Source organism: Yamadazyma tenuis, chromosome 3, assembly GCF_029203305.1.
Source record: "Yamadazyma tenuis chromosome 3, complete sequence".
Classification (NCBI taxonomy): Eukaryota; Fungi; Ascomycota; class Pichiomycetes; order Serinales; family Debaryomycetaceae; genus Yamadazyma; species Yamadazyma tenuis.
Genome location: NC_089463.1, coordinates 1,310,373 through 1,335,479, shown reverse-complemented (window position 1 = coordinate 1,335,479; position 25,107 = coordinate 1,310,373). Strand labels below are relative to the sequence as shown.

At 41.2% G+C, this 25,107-nt stretch overlaps 9 protein-coding genes across 9 annotated transcripts; 3 read left to right on the top strand and 6 right to left on the bottom strand. All coding sequences in view use genetic code 12, as the record gives it.

Moving 5' to 3' along the window:
* Nucleotides 1-901: 901 nt before the first annotated feature.
* PSN45_003024 (uncharacterized protein) lies at nt 902-1,312 on the bottom strand (the record flags this gene model as incomplete). The annotated part of the gene is made up of 1 exon (XM_006683573.1): nt 902-1,312. One exon carries the CDS (start codon nt 1,310-1,312, stop codon nt 902-904), a length of 411 nt encoding a protein of 136 aa, XP_006683636.1.
* A 102-nt stretch (nt 1,313-1,414) lies between these two features.
* On the bottom strand, nt 1,415-3,124 carry DLD1 (D-lactate ferricytochrome c oxidoreductase; the record flags this gene model as incomplete). Its single annotated transcript, XM_006683574.2, has 1 exon — nt 1,415-3,124. One exon carries the CDS (start codon nt 3,122-3,124, stop codon nt 1,415-1,417), a length of 1,710 nt encoding a protein of 569 aa, XP_006683637.2.
* Nucleotides 3,125-3,312: 188 nt separating this feature from the next.
* sgt2 (Small glutamine-rich tetratricopeptide repeat-containing protein 2) lies at nt 3,313-4,320 on the bottom strand (the record flags this gene model as incomplete). Its single annotated transcript, XM_066157989.1, has 1 exon — nt 3,313-4,320. One exon carries the CDS (start codon nt 4,318-4,320, stop codon nt 3,313-3,315), a length of 1,008 nt encoding a protein of 335 aa, XP_066014086.1.
* Nucleotides 4,321-4,324: 4 nt separating this feature from the next.
* PSN45_003021 (uncharacterized protein) lies at nt 4,325-7,745 on the bottom strand (the record flags this gene model as incomplete). The annotated part of the gene is made up of 4 exons (XM_066157988.1): nt 4,325-4,362; nt 4,462-4,475; nt 4,576-4,702; nt 4,757-7,745. The coding sequence occupies 4 exons, from the start codon at nt 7,743-7,745 to the stop codon at nt 4,325-4,327; spliced, it is 3,168 nt and encodes a 1,055-aa protein (XP_066014085.1).
* A 612-nt stretch (nt 7,746-8,357) lies between these two features.
* On the bottom strand, nt 8,358-12,290 carry PSN45_003020 (5-oxoprolinase; the record flags this gene model as incomplete). The annotated part of the gene is made up of 1 exon (XM_006683576.1): nt 8,358-12,290. One exon carries the CDS (start codon nt 12,288-12,290, stop codon nt 8,358-8,360), a length of 3,933 nt encoding a protein of 1,310 aa, XP_006683639.1.
* Nucleotides 12,291-12,650: 360 nt separating this feature from the next.
* PSN45_003019 (uncharacterized protein) lies at nt 12,651-14,168 on the bottom strand (the record flags this gene model as incomplete). Its single annotated transcript, XM_006683577.1, has 1 exon — nt 12,651-14,168. One exon carries the CDS (start codon nt 14,166-14,168, stop codon nt 12,651-12,653), a length of 1,518 nt encoding a protein of 505 aa, XP_006683640.1.
* Nucleotides 14,169-14,413: 245 nt separating this feature from the next.
* Nucleotides 14,414-15,714, top strand: PSN45_003018 (FAD-dependent glycine/D-amino acid oxidoreductase; the record flags this gene model as incomplete). Its single annotated transcript, XM_066157987.1, has 2 exons — nt 14,414-15,403; nt 15,466-15,714. 2 exons carry the CDS (start codon nt 14,414-14,416, stop codon nt 15,712-15,714), a joined length of 1,239 nt encoding a protein of 412 aa, XP_066014084.1.
* Nucleotides 15,715-15,998: 284 nt separating this feature from the next.
* On the top strand, nt 15,999-21,642 carry PSN45_003017 (5-oxoprolinase; the record flags this gene model as incomplete). The annotated part of the gene is made up of 3 exons (XM_006683579.2): nt 15,999-19,920; nt 20,277-21,238; nt 21,559-21,642. 3 exons carry the CDS (start codon nt 15,999-16,001, stop codon nt 21,640-21,642), a joined length of 4,968 nt encoding a protein of 1,655 aa, XP_006683642.2.
* Nucleotides 21,643-23,897: 2,255 nt separating this feature from the next.
* PSN45_003016 (uncharacterized protein) lies at nt 23,898-25,031 on the top strand (the record flags this gene model as incomplete). Its single annotated transcript, XM_006683582.2, has 1 exon — nt 23,898-25,031. One exon carries the CDS (start codon nt 23,898-23,900, stop codon nt 25,029-25,031), a length of 1,134 nt encoding a protein of 377 aa, XP_006683645.1.
* Between the last annotated feature and the right edge of the window lie 76 nt (nt 25,032-25,107).

Sequence of the window (25,107 nt, the reverse complement as noted above, 5' to 3'; positions counted from 1 at the left end):
GTTCGATCAAACCTGAACCAATTGACGAATATGAGGATGTTGCACAGATAGATAACCAACGTATCATCAAGAATCAGCAAATGCACTCGAATGTATCACTTTTCAGCACATACATGAACAATAATATCGTCCGGCCACCAGCCAGTATGTTTCCTAATCCGATGTGTTTAACTTCACGTAACGCACAAAGGTGTTGCGATTGCAGCCATAATCTTTTGGTTCCTTCTGACGATTTACTATCCACCAAGTTTGAGGAAAAATGGAATGCCAATGACTACTTGCCTATATTGGGTGTATCTCCCATTATCAACAAAGAATTTCAGGAAAATCTTGTATCGGGAAAATCATATACGTTTTTAGTGAACATTATCAATCCACTTCCCTTCCTGGTCGATATCAACCTTTCAGTTCCCCATGAGTACCAGCTGGATCTGGCTTCAATTAACGCAACGATTCCTGTTTCTGATATCAAGATTGGTGGCCTCCACCCGAAAGACCACATAATAAGAGGCATTCCCACCCCTTATTTGACCAGAGAAACGAAGTTAAGTAGAGCAGAACTAGTGATGCGGTTAGGTAAGTTGAACTCCAACCGAAATGCTGATACTTCTCTAGATGTAACAGACTCGTTAGTGGATCGAAATGACAATTGGTGCCTGATCCCACTAGAAGTATCTATAGGTAGCAAACCTACTATGTTGGGAGCACTCAAAATACCAATATTCCTTACACTCCAATCAAGACTTCCGGAAATTATCAAAGAGAAAGGTTTGTCCAAGAAAACACTTAGTTGTGGTGTTTGGTACGTTGTCAATTTAGGGGAATTCCCTATTGTATCATCGTAGTTCGGCTGTGTACATGTATATTAAATAGGAACAGTATATGTCTGGGCTATTGAAGGTCAGAAGTCTAGTAACAACACTCCCGCGATCTTTGATAAGTGCCTGACATCCAAGGTATCATTGTCTCCATCAGCTGGTGGCTCATTAGAGGTATACTGAGTATTTGGATTGGATTGTATGTCATCTTCATTGAGGGTAATATCGGGAACCTCCTCTTCCACTTCTTCGCCTTCATTACCTCTGATAGTTTCCAAGTTGTCTATTCCATCCACATGGCTCAATCTATCACCATCTGATAACCTCTCATCGTTGGATCGGAGAATACCTTCTCTGATGAAGAGATTGATATACTGAGCAGACAATTGAAGAGTCTTTTGACTTAGTCTGGTATTTTCTTTATTGAAGGCGAGCTCATGGAAGAGTCTCGATATCGTCTTAAGATTTATTATATTTTGATCTTGGTGCTCCATGGTCGCTAAAGAAATTTATCAAGACGCGAATTATTCATTTCTAAATTTCGAGGTCCTCTGAGAAGGATTTTTTTTGCAGCCACCTACTACTATATTAACTAACTAGTGAGATCTTATTTCCAGGGGGTCGATTTTAAAGATTTTATCAGGGTTCATTATTCTGAGAGGATCTACATGAACCTTAATGTTTCTCATGAGGTCCACAGCATCCTCTCCCACCTCTTCCAATAGAAACTGTCTTTTTCCCAACCCAATCCCGTGTTCTCCAGTACATGTACCTTCGTACAGAATAGCCCGTCTGACCATGTTGTCAACAACCTCCTCAGCAACACTCCTTTGTTCTGGCTTATAAAGAATGAAACTATGAGCATTTCCATCACCGATATGCGCAACTAAGGTGTTTTGCAACCCATGAGAATCGATATCATTCTTGGTTTCTTCCAAAAACTGGGGAAGCCGTGACACGGGGACAGCCGCATCTGTTGTCCAAAGCTGAATTGAGGGATCTACCAACTTTCCTTGGTTGATGGTGGACCATAAGGCCACTTTTCGTGCAGACCACAATTCGGTGGTCTCATCGTCGCTGGTTGCAAACTGGAAGTCAGTACTATTTTGTTCACTGCTTAATTGTTTGACCTGATCAACAAGTGACAGTACCACATCTGAATTGGGGCCGCCAATTTTCAAGAAAAGGGTTGGTTTTTCTGTCCATTTTCTGGTAGTTTCTCCAGTTTTGTTGATGCACTCCATCATTTTATCATCCAACAATTCTATAGCATTCAATTGCATACCATGCAACAAGAAACTGTTAACTGCATTGGCTGCATCTTGTATGGAATTGAAAGGAACAACTGCCACTCTCTCAATTTTGGGCTTTACATATAACTTCAAAGTAGCCTCAGTTATGATTCCTAAAGTACCTTCACTGCCAATGAATAGACTGTTTAAGTTGTAGCCGGCACTAGTTTTCCTAGGTCGATGCTTCGTCTTAATGATAGTCCCATCCGCCAATACAACAGTGAGACTTAGAATATTCTTGTAACATTCCCCATACCGTGAAGCATTAGTGCCCGAAGCATTATTAGAGCAAATCCCAGAGATCGTGGCACCTGGGCCGGGATCAATAGGGAAAAGTAGGTTATAGTCATCTAAGTAGTCGTGTAGTGTTTCCCATCCAACTCCACCTTGAACCCTCATATCCAAATCATTTTTATTCAATTCAATCACATTATCCATAAGAGAAATATCAAGGCAAACTCCACATCGCGTGTTCACAAAGTGACCTTCCAAAGATGATTTCCCACTAATTGGAACAACAGGCACACGATATTTGTGGAATATTTTCATGACCTCAGACACCTCTTGCGTCAGTCTAGGGTACACAATGTACTGAGGTTTTTCATGTTTCTCAGGGTGGTACGAGCTGAAATAGGTATCGGCATGGGATGACCTTTCCTCCTCTGAGTTATTCACCACGAGAGATTCGTCCTCCAAATCAGGGGTGCTTGTCTTGAACACTTGTCTGACTTCCGATATGGCCTGATTTAATTCAGTCTGATTAGCGTATTTCGGTGGCTGAAGTTCCGAAAGCTTCAAGGTGGAATTGGTATTGAGAGTCTGCCGCTGTTCTTCCTTCTGGTAGAGGAATGCACCAAACACAGACCCAGTGGTGAATATTAATGTCTTTAGGAGTACACCTTGAGAGGTGGGTTTCGGAGAAACAGTAGAATTGAATCGTTTGCAATTCAGCTGTAAAGAACCCATTGAAACTCCTCTAAGTACCCTAGATGATCTCCTGTTCATTCCGAACATGATACTGAAGTTTAAACAAAGAATGAGCTAGTATTTAGTTTAATGGCAGTAAAGATATGTATTCCGCTTAGGAAACTTTTGCTCCAAGACTCGGAGAAAAAAATAGGTTGAGATATACTCACTTGACTCATGGAAATTAGACATTACATTATATACATATAAAATATCCGGGACGTAGTACATCAGTTCTAGTTTTCACCCTGGCCGCTACCACCAAACATGTTTCTCAATGCTGGGTTGTTCATGATCTCAGACAAATCTGGCATTTGTCCGTTTTCTCCTCCCAAACCAAAGCTTTGAGCCATATTTCTGATCATGGGATTGTTCATCAAGTTTGCCATGGCGTCGGGGTTCAGCATCATCAGTTGGGCCGCTTGCATGAGTTGAGGGTTGTTCATCATGTCAGAAATATTGGGCATTCCTCCGGCACCTCCCCCGAACATGCTGGCAAGGTCGGGTAAACCGCCGGCACCGGCTCCGGAACCAGCTCCGGTGCTAGCCTCAGGAGATGGGGTTTCTCTGTCGGTGCTAGCCACTTCAGAACTGGGCATTTCTCTTTCCAATTCTTCTTCAACTCTACGCTTGGCAGTTTCATAACCTCTTTTCATGGCATCCGAAGGCTTTTCACTTTCCACGTCCAAACCTTTCTTATAAGCATCCATAGCGGCTTTGGCGTCACCTAATGCGTACTTGGCCAATCCTAATCTAGAGTATGACTTGGAGAAGTTGGGGTCTAACTCAATGGCTTTTTCAGCATCAACAACAGCCTGTTGGTGATTCAAGTCCGACGAGTAAGCAGCAGCTCTGTTGGATAAATACACAACGTTGGTGGAGTCCAATTCAATGGCCGCAGTGTACTTTACAATTGCAGTCTTAAAGTCTTTGGCAGCCATTGCTCTGTTGCCTTCCAATTTCAAAGCATCAGCTTTAGCCTTGGTGGCTTCATCGACTTGGTGGGTGGTACCAGTAGTGGCGGCAGTGGCAGAGCCAAGCAAACCCGCTGAGATCAACTCGGATAAAGGTTTGCCTCCCAACTTTGCAGATTTGGTGTCCTTATCGACTTCGAAGGAGTCGGCAATACAGTCGATTGCAACTTCCATAGAGTCGGCATAGTCTTCCGACACAGTCTTATTAACGACTGAAGTCTTCAAAAACTCGATAATTGATAACGCAATGTCCTTGTTGTCGATAGCCATGATATCAAAATGTGATGTGAACTTTGTGGATGGTGTCTTGATCTAATTAAATTAAATTTGTTGATGGCGCGAAAATTCTGGTTCTGGAAACTTCGATGTTTATACAGGAATGGCTGCTAAGTCTTACAAGAAGAAAGTAACCGTTGGAGTTGATGCTGCCTTTGGCTAAGTTGCACAAGATGGTGATGGGTGAATTGCTGAATCCCAAATAGGAGAAATTTGGACTTAAATTTAAGAAATTTGGATGTTTCAGACGCAATTGTATCGTGGTCGAGTCTGATCTCTGAGTTCAAACTCATGATGTTTTTGACTTCCTCTGCTTTCAACAACAATAATCTTTTGTACCTGGACTTTTTATTTTCAAGTCCAAAGGTGAAGAATGCTGCTGGAGTTGAGGTTTCAGGTGAAGAAGAATGATGGGGAGATATTGTACTACCATTTTCCGGGACTTCTTCCGTTGAAAGATCATGACTGTGAAGGTGGGCTTTGTTCTCATATTTCCTTAACTCGGTGTTAATGGCTTGTATTTTCCCAAAGATTTCACGCCATGCATCAAGCTTGATTAAGACTTTCGAAACACTTATTAATAATTCTTCGATAGCCAATTCAATCCAATTAGTAAACTCGAACAACGTCGAATATGAGTTGGTATGTCTATGACCACCAATATATTGAAACTTCATGGTTTCAAGGATGGATGGTACAACTCCACTGCTTACTACCTTAACGAGGAACCTGTCTGAGATACATCTTGCATCAGTTAATTTAATATCATATACTGATAGGAGCTTATTTATTTTGGTGATGTGCTTTTTGTACAATTCCAAATCAGACCAGGTATAGTTTAAAAAGGTCTCAATTTCCGTTATTTGGATACTGGAAAGCATCACTTCCCCTAACAACTTCTTGATCCTCTCTTGGTCATTACTGATATCTTTAATAGTATCAAAAGCCAGTTTGTTGCTTTTCCGGTTATGTGTGAAGGTTCGATAGAAACTGTTTACCTGGTCGGGAGAATAGACAACCAAGGCGTTCAAGTATAAGTTTATAGTTTCTAACAATCGGTTAATCCTATATTTGGAAAACACCGGAACTGTTTGTTTGTCAGCATAGTAGTTCATCCAGATTTTGTCTCTATGTGGGAAGGCAACAAACGGGTTGGCTAGTTCAAATAACTGTACCATCTGTCGTAACTTGTCCAAAGTTTCGAAAACGGTTTGTTCGTCTTTCTGGGCTTCTTTGATTCGAAAAAAGATCACCCAATCCTTGGAATTCGGATCAAATCTGGCATTTGTTGCAATGAGCCGGGTATCATTGGTTTCTGGAGTATAGTTTTTAAAGGCATATGCGTATACCAACCGTTCGATTCTCTTGAACACCTTCGTTTGGGTTGTTGGCTTTCCTGCCAGAAAACTCAAGTAGTCGAATACGTTGTACAAGTTTTTGGGTTCTTCTTGATAAAAGAATATTCTTTTGTCACTTAGAAGCGTTTCCAAATTATCAGCCCTACTGTACTTCACGTACAATGTCAATGGTGTCATAGACTTGTTGTTGACCTGATTAACATTGATCAAATTCAAATCTTCGTTGAGGATTTGGGATTCTTGCAATCCTTTCAAAATAATATGGAGCAAAGTGTTACCGTTTTTATCCATATGCTTGTCAAAGTTGATTCCCTTCCCATGAAGCCCTTTGTATACGCATCTAAAAACTCGAATTACCAAGTTTTGATAATCAAGATGATCGTAACATCTGCATATGCTGAACAAAGGAGTGTGATGATTAAGATCTTTCATTTCCCAATCGATGAGCGGACCAATAGTTGCAATAATTTCAGAATAATGAAATAGATGGTGACCAGCAGATCTGCCGAGATTATCTACCAGGTTAAAGTAAGCAATTTGTTCTTCGGGTTCAGCAGATGAGAACAAGACTTGAGTTATCTTCTTTGATATTTCATGAGCTTCTTCTATCAAAGACACAACAAACATGCTTTGACCTGTGGAAGTGTTCTTATTGAAAAGTATGTCCTCCACCGAAAACCACGCTTCGTTGTAATCCACCAAGAGGTTGAAAATATAAGGGTTCTTGGTTTTAACTGCAAACATAAGACAGCTTTCCCCATTTATATTTCGACTTTTCAAAGAACTTTTAGCTGGAAGTTTCCCATCAGGGTACTGTTCTTGAACACTTGCAAGGATATCTTTCAACCTTTTGACATCCTGTTTCTGGATTGCAGCCCAAAATTCATAATTTTCTTGAGATGCTCTTGTGAGTTCTTTTCGATGTGAGTCGTTGTCACTGGATGATAAATGGTAGATAACAGCATCTAGGTTGCTTAGAATATAGTTGAAGTAACCGTCTGTAGACACATCTTCAGAATTGAAATTCTTAATATAATAAAGATGAGCTTCTAAGTTAACCACTTTAGAATGCACAACAACCATAATCAACATCCCCACAAGCGTATCTGCATCAACCACTAGGTCTTCATCATCATCCTTCTCATCATATGTAGTCTGGTTTTCTGATGTGTCTTTTTTTGTGAGAATGGTTACAGTCTTAGAGATGATCTCCCTTTTAGCAGCCAGACTTGTAATTGAAGGGTCCGATAACCGAGAGAATTCATCTATAGCCAAGGAAATTCGTCTTAGGACAGAGTTAATGAACCAAGGTTCTTCTATTGGAACTTCCAACTGGTTCAACGAAAGACACGATAATTGGTTGTATTTTTCATGAGTAAGGAATTTCAATGCTTCGGGGTCGTAATCATGCTTGTCATCGTTTGGGTAATTGAATTGAAATAGTAATTGGCTCCACATTTTATCATAGAGATTCAACTCCACATATTCGTAGACAAGTTTATTTAAATCAATTTCAGGATTAGATGCAAGTAGGTCCTTAATAAGCTGATAGGTTTTTTCAGATTCGGGGTTGTCATCTTTGATGCTCTCCAGAATTATAATATAAGCCTCTTCAACCATCCGATGAAACTCGTTTTTAATGAAAGACAACTTCTTTCTCGTATGGGTTCGAAATGAATCATAGTTGCGATTGTTATGATGGAAGAGTTTATAGTACTTTTCAGAAACAACTTTGGATAATAGAGGTATACTTCTTAGAAGCATCTCAAACGTGATAGAGTCACTCCTCTTCTTTTGCAAAATCTCCTCCGGGTTGTTTGATGTTAAGGTACCTTGTAGATGGGAAACAAATCTGGGGTCCATGTAGTCTGCCAAATGAACAAAATTGCTACCTATTAAAGAATCTTCAATGTAAATTAGCATGAACCTGCTACCCCTAGGAAAGTAGTCACAGAAGGAATTCAATTGGTCATAACCCAATATCCCTAAGCGTAGACTTCGTTTAAAACCTTTCCCTGTAAACACCATGCCGTTCTTTATAAGGATCTGTTTTCCACTCATAGTGTGATAGACAATCAGTTGATTCTTTGATGAGGTGGTATTGAAAACAGGAGCTCCACTCCGAATTATATGTGATCGTATGAAGTCTTCACTGTTGTAACACAAACTCTTTAAGAAGACTTTTGTGGAGCTCGTGGCTGTAGCAGGATCATAGCCTTCTTCAAGTACAAATGAAGGAGGTACTAAAATGGTATACTCATTATGGTTCACACTCAATTCTTGGATGGTTTGTTTGAAGGGTAATTTATCGTGATGGGGATTATTAAATATGCAGTTAAGTAGTACATTATATAACAACGGCAAGTTCTTGGGTTTTGACGGCGGCGTCATAACACAATGGTTCAAAAAGGTTCGTATAACTGTTTGGCGTTCTTATCGATCTGAGAAAGAACGCGAACTCATCTGAGAGGCTGGTAAGAAAACAAGCACTTACGTCATTGCCTGGAAAATCAGTTGAATTTGGAGTTTAAGAACAATGCACCCTTTCAGAACTATTTAATTGTATTCAGGTGGTTTCTTGTTACTTCTTAAGTAATCAACCTTGAAAAGTTGGGGATATCAAAGATTGCTGCAAATATGTGTTATGATATAAATAAATGTATCTAAATGTAATTAGCTTGTCTCTTGAGTCATGGCTCTCATGGCCACAGACCCAGTATAAATGGATTTTTCAGGTTTGATAGGATAATTGACATCATCAGCAACAAAATCCAAAGACCCAAAACCACCTCCTCCTGGAGTCATGATCACTACTCTGTCACCTTTTCCAATAGTAACACTACACCTACCTGCCAATGACACAGACTTATAGCCTTCATCGGTTTTCTTAAGCCAAGTGTTCTGACCTCTTAAACCGTCTTGCCCACCCTTTAATCCAAATGGTGCAAGTGCTCTTCTGTTCATCAAGCAAGTGACTTGAAGATTAGGATAAGTAAACTCAATATCTCTAATCACACCGTCACCACCTCTATGATACCCGTCACCGCCAGATCCAGCTCTGATACTGAACTCGTGGACAATAATGGGATACCGTCTTTCAAACACTTCGGTATCGGTGATTCTTGTATTAGTGGTGTGTACTTGGACACCGGATTGGCCATGCTTCCTTTCAGCTTTAGGGTCTGTAACAGCAATAGCTCCAGCACCTCCACAAATGGTTTCATAGTATCCGAATTTGATATTGTTTTCCTGGTCATTAATACCAAAAGTGAAGTTATTGCAAGTACCTTGAGAAGCCGCAGCAGCTTCAAATGCCTTCAAAACTACATCAATAATTCTTTGTGTGGTTTCCACATTTCCACCCACCACAGCTGCATCATAAGATGGATCTACCACAGAGCCTTTTCTGGTCTTTAGGGTGATGGGGATCAAACAGCCATTATTCAAAGGAATATCACTGCTTATTAAAGATCTCAACACATACAAAATTGCAGAATACACTATGGCTTTAGGAGCGTTCATATTCCCATACATTTCGTCTCCGGATTCAGTGAAGTCAAACACAGCACTTCCTGTTTCTGGATCGATTTGAATCGTAAGTGCAATAAGTGTACCATCATCCATGTAATCAATGGCTTTCATACTGTTTCCTTGGAATTTCTTGTGAGCAAGCTTCAAAAGATTTCTCACAGCAGTATCAGCCGTAGACTGGATTCCTCCCATATAGAGTTCGATGACGGGTCTGGTGAACTCGTTGACTAAGTTCTGTAATAAGGTGATACCCTTGTAATTGGCAGAAATTTGAGCTTTTAAATCACTAATATTGTCACTTAAAGCTCTACTTCCAGAACCACCAGGGAACTTTGCAGGCTCGTCATAAAAGAGTCTCTTCACACCGGCCTCGTCGAACTTCCCTTCAGTACACAACTTATGGCTAACAATAGCAGCACCCTCTTCGTATATGGTCTTGGAGTCACTTGGCATTGAACCGGCTGAAATACTTCCGATGTCAGCGTGATGGCCTCTTGAAGCCACCCAAAACATTGGGAAGTTGTTCTCATCCAAAACAGGCGTAATCACTGTGACATCAGGAAGATGACTCCCCCCAGCTATTGGATGGTTTGTAACTAAAACATCACCAGGCTTCAAATCAAAAACCTCTTTGCCATCAACAGATTTCTTATAAAGATTCAATTGGTATTTGACTGCAAAGCTCATACTGCCTAAGTGAATAGGAACATGCGGAGCATTAGCCACCAAATTGGCATCCTTATCAAAAACAGCACAACTAAAGTCCAATCTCTCTTTGATGTTTGTAGAAATGGAAGTCTGTTGTAAGGTCCTACCCATCTGCTCTGCAATAGACATAAACCTATGGCCAAATACAGATAACTGAATTGGGTCAATTAAGGTGCTGGAAATTTGGGGTTTATTGTTGTGTTCAACAGTAATTAAAACATGGCTCGACAACACATATGCGGTAGATTGAGGATCAATTAATAAAGTCTGGGTTTCATCGAGGATAACTGCTGGACCTCGTACCTTTGATCCGATTTTCAAGCTCTTAAGTTGAATGATCTGGGTTTCATTCCAACCATTCTCTTCAAAATACACCGGATTGGTGAGTGAAGACTGCTCAACCTCAATTGTAGTCAATTTACGGAACTCTTCGTATGGATTGTGTACCTTTTTGTCTTTGCTTTCAACCACAAACAACACCTGAATGTCATCAACAAGAACTTTTCGGTCCAAAATGAACCCAAACTCCTTTTGGTGTCTTGCAACGAATCTCTTGTCAGCATCGTAAGCTTCCTCCTTGCTGATCAACAAGTGAGTATCTGAACCGACAAATCTCATATTTAACAAGATTTCCACCCTGGTATCAAAAGCTGTCAATCCTTGGTCTTCATAATCCTTTTGGGCCGCATTCACCAATCCTTTAACCTTCTTGTCTATGAATTCAAAATGGTCTTTGTTGTAGGCAACCGAAATTGGTGATTGCTTTTCAATAACAATATCGGCCAAGAATATTCCATAAGCAGACAAAATAGAAGAATACTTGTGGATCGCAACGTCAGAAATTCCTAAGTTCTTAGCCAATGATACAGCAAACTGGCCACCAGATCCACCGAAGCACGCCAAGTTGTGCTCAGCAGTACCGTAACCTTTAGACTCGGTAATGGTACGAATTGGTCTAGCCATGGATTCCACAGCCACATTCAAGAATCCTAATGCAACTTCTTCAGGAGTAAACGCCTTCTGAACATCACCAGAGGCATTGATTTCGTCCGTCAACTCCTTGAACTTTTTGGTGGTGATCTCGTAGTCCAATGGTTCATTTTGGTTAGGGCCAAAGATATGAGGGAAGAATTCTGGAATCAACCTCCCCAAGAATAGGTTAGCATCTGTGACTGTTAAAGGACCTCCCTTTCGGTAACAAGCAGGGCCAGGATCAGAGCCAGCAGACTCTGGTCCAACCACAAAAATCCCGTTATTCCAGAAGAGCATTGACCCTCCACCGGCAGCAACCGTAGAAATGTCTAGCTGAGGTGTTTGCAAGCTGATTTCACTAACAACTGTTTCATAGATGTGTTCCAATGAACCAGAGTATCTTGCAACATCGGTACTGGTTCCACCAGCATCAAAACCAATGGTGGCTCTCTTAGTATCATGGTCATAACAAGTTTCTCCAAATCCCACCATTCCACCAGCAGGACCAGATAAAATGGCCTTTAAACCAGTGAACTTATACCAGGGACATAATCCACCGTTACTTTGCATGAATAGCAATTTGTTTCCAAAGGCTTCAAGTCCACCTTCGAAACCATTGGCAAATCCCTCAAGGTAATCTTTTATCACAGGGGACAAATAAGCATCGGCAACAGTAGAAGAGGCTCGGTTTACAATTCCAATCATGGGTTGGAGTTCATGACTGACAGAAACTTGGAATCCAATCTTCTTACAAATCTGGGCAATCTTGGCTTCATGTTCGGGATAAGCATAGGAATTTACAAGGCACAAAGCAATCGTTTTACAATCACCTTCATCATACAATTCTTTCAAATCATGTTCGATTTTCAAGTAATCGGGTTTCTTTAAGATTTTGATTTTATCACCGGTTGCACCTTCAACCACCATGGGATCAGAATCATCTAATTTCAAATGATCACCTCCACCTTCCGAAAACCCTGCAATGGTAACTCTTTCGTCAACCTCTATAACCATCTTTTGGAGATGGCCCAACTTCTTGGCGGACAAATCGAAAATATTTGGCCTGGTCTGGTTTCCAATTGTCAAAACATCTTTAAACCCTTTGGTGGTGACAAGACATACATTGGCACCTTTTCTTTCCAATAAGGCATTCGTAGCCACTGTGGTTCCCATGCGAATACTTTCAATGGAATGCAAATTAAGCTTTTGAGAACGTGGGATGCTTTTGTTGTGGAGCTTCTCTAGGATCACTCTTATGCCTTCAGTTGGAGCATCTGGATAGTTTTTGGGATCAACCGATAATAATTTGAACACATAATCAGGCTGACCGGGGATTCTCGCTATGAAATCCGTAAAGGTACCACCCCTATCAATGGCAATTTGTAAACCCAGCATTTCAGAATGGAGTGTTTTATTGAGCTCAGGATTATGGAACCTATATATTTGCTAGCGTGCGTTCAAAGGCCGATGGTTACAGAAATGCGATCGGCACTTTTCTTGAGAACTACCGATGTGCTCTTTTTGCTTAAGCGTGTGTTTATCGGCACCCGAGCCATACTGAATGCTGCCATATTTGTTAACTATTACGGAATGCGGTACTGTACCACCAGAGGAAGGCGGATTTACCGAAAAGTTTTTGCGACACTGATTTCACAATTATCGCATATTATTAAACCATCACTACATTCGAACACCAGAATAAGTTTTAGATCACAAATACACATATTAAAGGAGCACCAATACTATATAAAGAAGTTACCAAACGTAACGGAACCATTTTTCCTTTTCTTTGTCAGTCAAGTCTAACGCATCCAAATCGAGATCGACATTATCCTCAGCAGGACCGTACTTTTCATCTCTTTTTTTGTTTTCCATGTAGCATCCAAAGCCATAGGTAGCAATGCTCACCAAAGAGCCACTAGTAAAACCCAAAATGGCGTGGTAACCTGTTTTATAACCCGGAGCTTCGCTACTAATGAAAAATTGAGGTGCAATAATATTGGCCACACAGTACGAAGTGAAGTTCACAGCGTTCACCACAGACTTTTTGGTGTGGCCAGCAGTGTTGGCAAAGCAGATGGCAGTCATACACACATAAGGACCCCAGTAGAAGTAGAAGAAGTAGTAAGCTATTAACAAGCTGATCTTACCGTCCAACTTCATCATCAACACACAACATATCAATGGAACCAAACAAATGGTGAAAGCACTAACGGTTCTGAACTTTTTGGGGTAGAAAAAAGTTGGCAAGGCAATCATCCACGAACTGGCAGTCATAAAAACTCCGGTTGGCATTCCCAATAAGGTGGTTCTCAAAGGAGAATATCCAAGACCTGAAACAATTTGACCAGCAAAAGTAACCAAAGCACCATTGGAGATATTGTTACAAAGGGCAAACACTGCAAGAACCCAAGTTTTCCAGTCTTTGAGGGCCTCCATAATTTGATATCTCTTGAAGTTTGTGTTTTTGGTACCAGTTCTGTTTTCCTTGGTTCTATGAATAGCAATATATTTTTCTCTATCATTCATCCACCAGCAAGACATTGGAGAATCCGGCAACACAACATACAAAGCAGCCGTGAAGAACAAGGTAATAGACGCAAAGGTGATGAACAACAATCTCCAGTTTGCAAGCTTGGTATTAGCATGTCCCACTGCATAAGATAAAATTCCGGTGATGATTGACGAGAACCCTGAAAACCAAATGGCAGTTCTAAAGGGTTGCTCAGACTTCTTGTAGAACATTGCAGTAATAACTGAACAAGAAGGGAACAAGAAAGTCTCTCCCATACCCAATAAGAATCTCATGGCAGCCAATTGAGAAAAGTTTTGAGCAGCTCCCATACACATCAATATAATATTCCAGATCACAAAAGAAGTGAATAAAGTTTTCCTAACAGGCAACTTTTGAATTAACAAGTTAGCAGGAAGCTCCATAATCAAGTATCCAAAGTAAAAAATTGAACCGACCCAAGAATATTTGTTTCCTACCAACTTAAGGTCGGCAGTCATACCATAGACGGCAGCATTTGAAATGACGATTTTATCGGCAGCAGCCAAGGTGATAATAATGGTCATCATTGGAATCAACATCAAGTCGATTTTCCAAAGAAGCTTCCTAGCTTCTTCAGGAGTATAATCAGCATACTGAGGGTGGTCGATCAAGTACTTGGCACCAGCATCGAGATCACCATCGTTTACCTCTCCAAGAGAATCTACCTTGATATCAGCGAAAACTTTTTCACCCGAAGCGGTATCAGCAGATTCAGACATTAGTACACTGTTTAAACAAAATCACACCATATGGCAGACAAATTCTATTCTTTAAATGGTCAAATGAATCAAAGAACAATGTAAAAGTCTTTTGGAAACTGTATGCGCTTTTAGTTGAATTTCCGACGCCGATAAGATTCTGAGAAAAGTGGTTACCGTATGCGACCGCCTATTCCGTGCTTCCGCTGCGACAGTCGAAAACTATTTAAAAGATAATGCTTGCATTTACCAGATAAGGCACAAGAATGGTAGACTCGGTATTGATTGTAGGATGTGGAGTCATGGGTTTATCCACCGCCTTACACTTGGCTAAAAAAGGATACCAAGTGAAGGCTATCGATGCTTACCCAGTTCCCTCTCCTTGGTCTGCTGCTTGCGACTACAATAAGATCATTAGAACTGAATATGCAGAATTGGTGTACACAAAAATGTCCCTCGAAGCTTGGGAGTTGTGGAGAAATGATCCCTTGTACAAAGATGTCTACAAAGAATGTGGTAGAGTGTTGGTTACCCCTCCTCTGCACCAAGGAAGAAAAAAATTCGAAGCAGTTGGAATTGCAAATCTCCAGTCTCTAGGCGGTGGTCAAAGAATTGAATACAAGAAAGGGGGAAAGGCTTTGGCCAAGCAGTTTAAGTTTCTCAAGTACAACACCATGTCGGAGCAGAGTGAGTATAAGTGGAATCCTGAAACCGGTATTGGTATTGCCGGTAAGTCCTTGAAAGCAGTGTATTTGGCAGCCAAAGAACTTGGCGTAGAGTTTGTTTTTGGAGAAGCTGGTAGAGCTGTTGAAATCAAGACTGAAGGAGGAATTGATACAGTGTTTACTGCAGATGGCTCTAGATACAGTGCTGACCAAATTGTCATTGCCTCAGGTGCTTCAGCTGGTAGTCTATTGGACCTCAAACAACAACAATCAGCCACTGGACTTTTTGTCACGCATATTCAGTTGACTGAAAAAGAATACCAAAAGTATAAGGATATTCCAGTTGTATTTGATTCAGATTTGGGATATTTCTTCCCACCCGATGAAGATACTAGAATCCTCAAAATCGCCTTGCCAGGCTCAGGTGCCCAAAATTATGTGCGGTCAAACTTCAGAGACGAAACCAGATCTCTACCAAGGTATAAGAACCAGCACCCTGAAGACACTATGCCTACCGAATGCATGGTCATCGCCAAACAGCTTTTGGCTACCTATATTCCAGAATTGGCCTACTTATCAACCATAAGGCCTGTTGGATTGCCGATACCTCTGATTCGCACTTTATTATAGACAAAGTGCCCTACTTAACAAAGGTATACGCTGCAACTGGTGATAGTGGACATGCCTACAAGCTTTTACCCAACATCGGAAAGTATATTGTAGACAAGTTGGAAGGCAAGTTAGAGGTTGAAATGGACTCGTTATGGCGGTGGAGGGAAGATCTTGAAGGATTTGACCCAACTAAGCTCACCTGGAGAATTGCCGCACAAAGCACCGAATTCTCAAAAATTGACTGGGTTTCGGATCATGACCGAGTTCCCTCTAGCGATTCACACTTATAGATAACTTGATTTGACATAGATATTGAAGCTCGTAGAAAAGGTCGATATCCGTGGGCATAGGCTCAGGCGCCCATGGGCGGTATCGATGATTCCGCGCCAGTGAGATGGCGAGTGCATATAGATGGCGAAAAATCTGGTAACCCCATGCGCTGGACCTGATCAGGAAATTGGGCAGATTGGCAAGATGCAGGAACTGGGCGCATACGGTTTCCGCTCGAAATCTGGTGGAATTTAGTTTTGATATAAAGGAATGGGAGAGTTCGACATTTTTGAATTGTTAAACAATGACAGTGGAAAACAGAATAAGCATTTCCATCGATAGAGGTGGAACCTTCACTGATGTTCTTGCTATCATCCCTGGAAAAGAAGACTATGTGTTCAAGTTATTATCTGTGGATCCAAGCAACTACAAGGACGCGAACATTGAAGGAATAAGAAGAGTACTTGAACATGCTCATGGTGTGAAAATCCCTAGGAATGTTCCCCTTGACACTTCTACGATTGAGAGTATCAAGCTCGGTACCACTGTTGCAACAAATGCTTTGTTGGAAAGAAAAGGTGTACCAACGGCCTTAATAACTACTGAAGGATTTAAAGATATTCTCCATATTGGAAACCAGTCTCGTCCAGACTTGTTCGCCCTCAACATCGTCAAACCTGAGGCTTTGTACAAGAAGGTTGTTGAAGTCGAAGAGAGAGTCACTTTACCCGCTTTCACCGAAGATGCTAAAGGATATGATGCGAAAGACTTGCTCAATGGCCAAACCTATGTGTTGGGTGAAACTAAAGAAGTCGTCAAGATTATCAAACCTCTCAACGTGGACAAGACTAGGGCTCAATTGCTTGAGTTGAAGCAGCAAGGAATCGTATCTGTTGCCGTAGTGTTGATCCATGGCTACAACTATCAAGAACACGAGAAACAAATTGGTGCATTAGCAAATGAACTCGGGTTTGTTAATGTCACCTTGTCCCACAAGGTGTTGCCCATGATTAAGGCCGTTAACAGAGGCCAATCTGCATGTGTCGATGCTTATCTTACGCCTATTGTCCAAGAATACATCAAGGGTTTGATTAGTGGGTTTGAGGAAGGATTCGAAAAACATACCAGGGTCGAGTTCATGATGTCAGATGGTGGTTTGTGTGACTACAAAAAGTTCACGGGGTTGAAGTCTTTATTATCGGGACCAGCTGGTGGAGTTGTTGGACAAGCTAGGACCTGCTTTGATATTGATGATGGAACTCCAACTATTGGATTTGATATGGGTGGTACTTCTACTGATGTCAGTAGATACGCTGGGTTGGCTTTCGAACATGTCTTTGAAACCACCACTGCTGGGATTAAGTTGGCGGCTCCTCAGCTTGACATCAATACTGTTGCTGCAGGGGGAAGTTCCATTTTATCCTACAGAAACGGTCTTTACCAAGTTGGTCCTGAAAGTGCAAGTGCTCATCCAGGTCCAGTGTGTTACCGTAAAAATGGGCCTAACTTAACCATTACTGATGCTAATTTGATGTGTGGAAGAATCTTACCTGAGTTCTTTCCTAAGATCTTTGGTGAAACTGAAGACCAACCGTTGGACAAAGAGGCTGTCATTAAGAGATTCACCGAAATGGCTGAAGTTATCAACGCTGATAATCCAAACATGACTCCCAAGACCCCGTATGAAATTGCTCTTGGGTTTTTGGACGTGGCCAATGTGGCTATGGCCAAACCAATTAGGCAATTGACTGAAAACAAGGGTTTTGATGTCACTAAACATAACTTGGCTTCTTTCGGTGGTGCTGGTGGGCAACATGCCACTTCTATTGCTAGAGCATTAAAAATGAAGAGAATTGTCATTCATAAGTATTCTTCGATCTTGTCTGCCTATGGTATTGCCTTATCTGACGTTGTTCACGAAGCTCAAGAACCATCTTTGACCGTTTATAATTCGTCATCTAAAGACTACTTATTGGACAGATGTACTGCGTTAAAAGAGAAGGTTGCTTTGGAGTTGGCTGAACAAGGAATTTCGGATGTTGATTACCAAGTATTTTTCAACATGGGTTACAAAGGTTCTGATTCCAAATTGATGATCTTGCAATCCGACAAAGACTTCTTGACTTCCTTTTACGACACTCATCAGAGAGAGTTTTCTTTTAATAACTTCAAGAAAGAAGTCATCGTTAATGACATCAGAGTCAGAGGAAGTGGTTCTGTCAACAGAATTCAAGAAAGGTCCCCTTTCAAGGATTTGGCGGAAATAACCCAGGTTCCGGTCGCAGACGGATTGGAAAAGATCTTATCTCCTGTCTACTTCAATGGGGGGTTCCAAGAGTCTAAAGTGTATTTATTAGGAGACTTGCCAGTTGGATCGCAGATTAAGGGACCAGCCTTAGTATTGGACTCCACCCAGACTTTACTTGTGGATCCGAACTCCGTGTTGACTGTTTTGCCCAGACATGTCGTGGTGGACTTGGACTACAACTCCATTGATACCAATAAGAACTTATCCATCGATGCTGTCGATCCAGTACAATTGTCTGTGTTTTCACATAGATTCATGTCCATTGCTGAGTCTATGTGTACGACGTTACAAAAGATTTCCGTCAGTGCCAACATCAAAGAAAGACTCGATTTCAGTTGTGCCTTATTTGATGAATGCGGAAACTTGGTTGCAAATGCACCATCAGTTCCAGTTCACTTATGTGCCATGTCTTTCGCAGTTAAGTATCAGATTAATTATTGGGGATCTGACTTGAAACCTGGTGATATCTTAGCAACCAACCATCCGAAGGCTATGGGAACCCATTTACCAGATATCACGATTATCTCCCCAGTTTTCATTGAAGGGAAAATCCGGTTTTTCGTGGGGTCTAGAGCCCATCATGCAGAGATTGGTGGAACAGTCGCCGGTTCAATGGACTCATCTGCCACTAGCCTTGATCTGGAAGGTGCAAAGTTTGTGGCTTGGAAGGTTGTTCAAAACGGAGTGTTTGATGATGCCGGAGTACAGAAATACTTTGTTGATGACTTAAAGAAAATTCCAGGATCTTCTCCCTCCAGGAAACTTAGTGACAACATTTCTGACTTGAAAGCTGCTATTGCTGCCAACCAAAAAGGTATCAACTTATTGAGTGATGTTTTCAACGAGTACGACACTGAGTATGTTTTATTCTATATGAGAAGTATCAAGGATACTACCGAAGCAGCTGTCCGATCATTCTTGAAAAAGTTAGCCAAACAGAAAGGAAGTAAGCCTTTGACTGCCGTCGACTATATGGATGACGGAGCCCGTATACAATTGAAAATCACCATTGATGAAGCTAAAGGAAGTGCTGTGTTTGATTTCACCGGTACAGCAGAAGAAACTTTCAACTGTTTCAACGCCCCATCTTCTGTGACCTCTTCATGTATCGCCTACTGTATGAGATGTCATATCACAGAAGGAGACTTGCCTTTGAATGAAGGAATGCTTTCTCCAATTGAGGTGATTATTCCACCTGGTACCGTATTGAATCCTAGTGTAACAGCTGCTGTTTCTGGAGGTAATGGAATCACCTCTCAGAAGATTGCCGATGTTATCATGAAGGCCTTGGGAACGGTTGCAGCCTCGTATGGGTGTATGAACTGTATTACTTTTGGTCAGGGTGGATACGATAAAGAAACTGGTGAAATGATTCCTGGTTTCGGGTTCGTCGAAACTATAGGTGGAGGTTCGGGTGCAGGAAATGGTTTCCACGGATTCAGTGGTACCCAGTGTAATATGACTAACACCCTTATGACTGACCCTGAGGTGTTGGAACAGAGGTATCCTGTTGTCTTGAAACAGTTCCGTGTACGTGAAGGAAGTGCTGGTATCGGAAAGTGGAATGGAGGTGAAGGATTGATTAGAGAGCTCCAATTCACATCTGCTTGCCACGCTTCGATCTTAACTCAAAGAAGAGTTTTTAGACCATACGGAATGGCTGGTGGAGGTGAAGGAGGAAGAGGAGAAAACAGACTTGGAAAGATTAGGGCTGACGGAAAGACGATCGACTGGAAGCACGTAGGCCCAACAGCTGAGATCGAAATCGATATAGGTGATATCATCAAGATCTCAACTCCTGGAGGTGGAGGCTATGGAGTTGCAAATGAAGAAAGTGAACCGTCTACCTCGGTTGTGAAACCGTCAACAGTTGTCACTGCTGGTGGCAGTTTCTACCAGTATAGAGAAGCTATGAACAGTTCGCAATAGGCATGTTCACTATAGGTTTTTAGTATATTTTACCATATGTTTGGAAGCAGATGACTCTTAATCTCTCAGCCTGGTGATAAGACTTGGCTGAAAATATATTTGCAGACCTCCGGTGCGAAATTTTTAAATTCAACTGATAACACCGGATCTCAATCATGACAAAGAGCAAAAATCAACGAAGTCGTGGGGGGTGTATATCATGTAAACACAGGAAGAAGAAGTGTAATGAGGTCAAGCCTACTTGCGGAACTTGTGAGCGTATGGGCATCACCTGTCAATATGTCAAAAAGTTGTACTGGAACGACACCAACCAGAGTTCAAATCGTCACTATACCATACGAACAGTACCTCCCAAATTTTTCTTGACCACTACAGTTGAGGACATGAAGTTGAATACAAGACTTCAGAACCCCAATAACAACTCGACGATGCCGTACAGGTTGAAGGTTGATTCTGTTCCCAAACAAGAACATCCTCAAGAGGCACCAAATTTAAACCCAAATATTGAAAGTGATTTATTTGATCATTATGTGGAGGTTGTGAGCAAAAAGAAGGTGTTTGGAAACCTCCAGTTGAATGGGTTTCGATCTATTATCATCCCGCACTGTATAACGTCTCCTTCGCTTTTCCAATCTATAATAGCCATATCAGCTAGTGACTTGATCCGCAGATACCCAACCCATACATATTTCCTGAAATTGACCACCAAGTATAAGAACGAAGCTATCAACTTGATGTATAATCTCCTAGATGATTTTGGGAAGGAAAGAATCGACGAGATTGTCACTAGTATTCTAATCTTATGTTCTTTAGAGATTGGCGAAGATTTAAACAGTAACTGGGTGAACTACCTCAAACAAAGTTGTCTTATTTTCCTGACGTTGAATGATGAAGACATACTCCAGTCTGAAGTGCTTCTATTCTGCTACAGGTATTTCATCCTACGGTATATCCTCCTACTTTCAAGCTTGAACCGTTTGGAATACTTCTATTTTACCAACAACTTCCCCATGAAATTTATCGACACATTTTTTAAAGATGACTCAGTTGACTATATGCTTGGGTGTTCACCTAAACTCATCCAAATAATTGGTGATATCACTCGTTTAAAAAATAATGACGACTCCATCGACCCTTCCCAGGTTGGGGAGATCTATGACGCCTTGTTTGCACTACGTGAAGAACATGAAGACCTAAAACTAAACTTTTGCTCCCAGCTCTACCTTCATACTGTCAAAATCCACTTGGCCAGCACATTTGAGCTGCAGCTCAACTCTTTACATTTGACTATTGATACAGAGTTTCATGTCCAAGAAGTTCTTAAAATATTTCAAAATATTACCAATTACGAAAGCCCAACGTTGTTTCCCACCTGGTGTATTTTAATACTAAGTGTATGTAACTACAATGTTTTCATACGGCACCAAGTCCTTGACACTTGTGTAAGGGTAGAGAAGAACTGGCCGCGATCATCGGCTACCTTGCTAAAAGGTTCAATTCAGGTCATCTGGAAAATCAGAGATTTGACTCCAGGGATGGACTGGCGGGATATATTTTCCTCTTTAAATATCAAGCTCTGCCTCACGTGACAAGTTTAGATATAAATATATGAATTTACGATTAACAGCAAAAGTACTTTGATACTTCTGTTGGACAACTTCCATTTATTCCAATCTACGACAAATTGTTTTCAGCTGCATACAAATTATAATATATATCGAACTATACCTTAGAGAGTCTCTTCCTTCTGAGAGTATGTTCCTTCCAGCCCAATAATCCCCCTACAGCGGCGTACACCACGGCAAAGAATGCTGAAATATAGTGACCAGTTCTCACGTTAGGCTGTTCCTGAGTCTTGAACCAAATAGGATTAATAATAGAATCAGCCGTGAACAGGTAAATGTTAATACCACCAGTAGTTATGGCACGAAGTCTAATGTCATCCTTGAAGTATTCTTGAACATGGGCCCAATAAATTCCTGCCGTACCCAAAGCCCAGCAGGTGTTAAGATATAAGAAGAATCTGAATCCTTTGTTATCAGGGTAAACTGGTGTAGAAGCAAGAAGAATCATCACCACGAACGAAATCACCCCAGCCAAAACAATAGGAGGCCATCTTCTACCTTTAAGCGCAGTGTCAGACCACCAGCCCGTTCCGACTGCAACCAAATATTGAACAGCATAAAGAATTGAGTTGAAATTATTGACTTGTGGAATGGAATAAGTCCCGGGCTTTTTGACATTATACGCTTTCAACCAGAAAATGAATGAGGGCATAGACAAAGAGACAATGTCCTGAGACATTCCATAAGACCAGAATGCCCAAACCTCCCAAGTGGTGAACACCTTTTTGACATCTTCCCACCCAAAGTGGAAGGTTTGGTACTTAGTTTCTGGTTTTCTCTCTTTCAAGTACTGGAGGTCTTCCTCACTGAACACGAAGCTTGGTTTGTTTCTCGCCAAAATGTCTGGGAAGAAAACAATTTGTGGTATCAAGACTCCTACACTGATGATTCCGTCAATAATAAACACCCAACGCCATCCACTGCGTCCCAAAACACCATTTAAATGGGTGTAGGCACCACTTTGAATATAACTGGCAAACATACTTCCAAGAGCTGTTGCACTCTGTAATATCACATTTCTCCTGGCAAATTCTGCAGGAGTATAATAAGTTCCCAACAAGAAAGACAAAGCAGGGTAATGTGCACATTCAAAAATACCCAATAAACACCTCAACACGATCATTTGAAGCGGTGTTTGGATGCTAGAGAAACTAAAGGTGATGATAATCCATGCCACTTCCACAAAGATAATCAACCATCTGGTGCTGAACCTTGCCATTAAGTACCCAAATGGATAACCACAAAGAATACATGCAATATTGTAAGCAGTATTTGCGTAGTTCAACTCATTACCAAATATCTTGAGATCCTCTTGCATTCCACTGACATAAGCGGCGGTCAAGTTCGACTTATCTATGTACTTGATAAACGTAGAAACAGTAGCGAAAGCCAATAATGTCAAATCCACTTTTCTGATCACCTTTACATGGGCTTTGTTGGGATGTCCCCAAGTGTCCCAGATCAAAAACTTCCAGCTTTTTCTGTATGCCTCCTCCTCTTCCGAGACTTTGATCGAGACTGAGTATTCGTCTTCTTTCACCTCAAACTGCTCTTTGAGATCAAGGCTATTAGTATTCTCGGGCTCATTTTCTTGAACTGAAGAGTGTACCAGAATGGCATCTAAAGTTTTTTCAGCTGCCATGGTTTGGCTGTCAAAGTACGTACATGTAAGCCTCTTTTTATACCGGTTGGCGCCCCCTGCCTGCCAATTTTTTTAAAACTTTTTCGCAGCCACGGTTATGCGATCCGATAGCAAAAATACCAGAAATGATGGGAACTGTACTACCAAGGTTTGGGGCACTTGGTGAACCATTCCGATCATTGATATGAAAAATATTCCATCTTAGTTGCATAGGATCTGCGGTCTTAGGTTTTGGTCTTCATCTTGGTCTTGGCTCGGATAAGCCTTTAGTCCTTAGCTCAATACTTAGTTATAAGTGCTTGGTTCTTCTTGGTTATTAGTCTACTCTCTTCTTAATTACAGCATTCACGGCCTTGATCGGGTTCAAAAGTCCGACAAAAACTGTGTAAGATACTTTTCCGTAAGTAATTACGAATTGATATGTCAGACATTCGCAGAATAAATCGGATTATGATACCACCATTAGCCAGTCAAAACGGGCCTATCTCGGAAGTGGGCTTGTACAACGGTCCTCCTTGTCCCCTAATGGGTAACATATCTCCACCGTGGCTTTTGATAGGACTAAAAATCGTTTGAAGTGGGGAATATTTTTAGAAAGTCTCTACCACAGTTTATTGTTCAAACTCTCCACAGTTTCTCATGAGAGCTGAAACATTTTAATTAAGCACTTCGTCGTATCTTGAACTAACTCAAGCAATAATGACCGTTGATCAGCCTGAATACCAAGGAACTTACCTGGGCAACCGAATAACTCTTTCCAAAATAGAGTTACCTAATAAGCATATTGTAAACGGAAATGAGTTTCCTTATGCACTTGCCTTTAATCACTCTGGAGAGCTCTTGGATGATAAGGTTGAATTCTTGAAAGAATTGGGTTCTAATGGTACAGTCGAAAAGTTGTTAGCCAAACATGGAGCTGTATTGTTCAGGGGGGCAGGAAGTGGATCTCCAGAAACGTTTTCAAAGTTGGTTCTGAGTGTGGAAACTGCCAGAGGCCTCAAACCATACGAGCAAATTGGTTTGGCTGGAAAGCGGAACTTGAGAGCAGAAAATGTTTTCACCGCAAACGAAGGTCCCAAGACTAAGAGGTTCTACCAACATAACGAGTATTCGAGATTCACTATTTTTCCCAGTAACATTCATTTCTTCTGTCAAGATGCTCCAAAAGTGGGTGGTGATACTCCAATTGCTCACTCCATTGAATTTTTCCAGAGGTTACAAGAACTTTACCCTGAAATTATTGAAAAACTCTCCCAAAAGAAGCTCAAGAGCTCCCAATTCTATCCTAGCAGAGAGGGTAAAATTTCGTTTAAAGGTAACGAATTTTATTGGCAAGACAAAGATGGGTTTGGACATTTGATCAAAGAAGGGGACTCTGAAGAAGAGAAGAGGCGTAAGGCCGAAATTATGGTTAGAAAGTTGACGTCCGACTTTGAATGGGCTGAAGATGGAGGATTATTGGTTCACCAGTATGTTCCTTTTATCAGAATCCATCCTGAATCGCAACTTCCAACTTTCTTCAACACCCTCGTCGGAAGATATGGTGCTAAAAAAGATGCTGGTGCAACCGAATTTCCTCACGTTGGTACTGACGGAGGTTATTATGCACCTCTTGTATACGAAGACGGTGAAGAAATCGATAAAGACTTGTTGGAAAAGGTTTTGCAAGTGTCGATTGACCTTGAATACAACCACGAATGGCAAGAAGGAGACCTTCTTCTTGTTGATAACATCCAAGTGAGCCATGGAAGACAACCCTGGTCGGAAGGAGAAAGAGTTATCTTGGTCAGCATGTGGGACAACGATGTGATTCCAGAGGTTTATAAGGCTTAGTAAAGGTAATATATATAGATTTAAATGCGAATGGTTTTAGAATTTGCAACTTAGCTCGAATGCGATTTCAAACCTT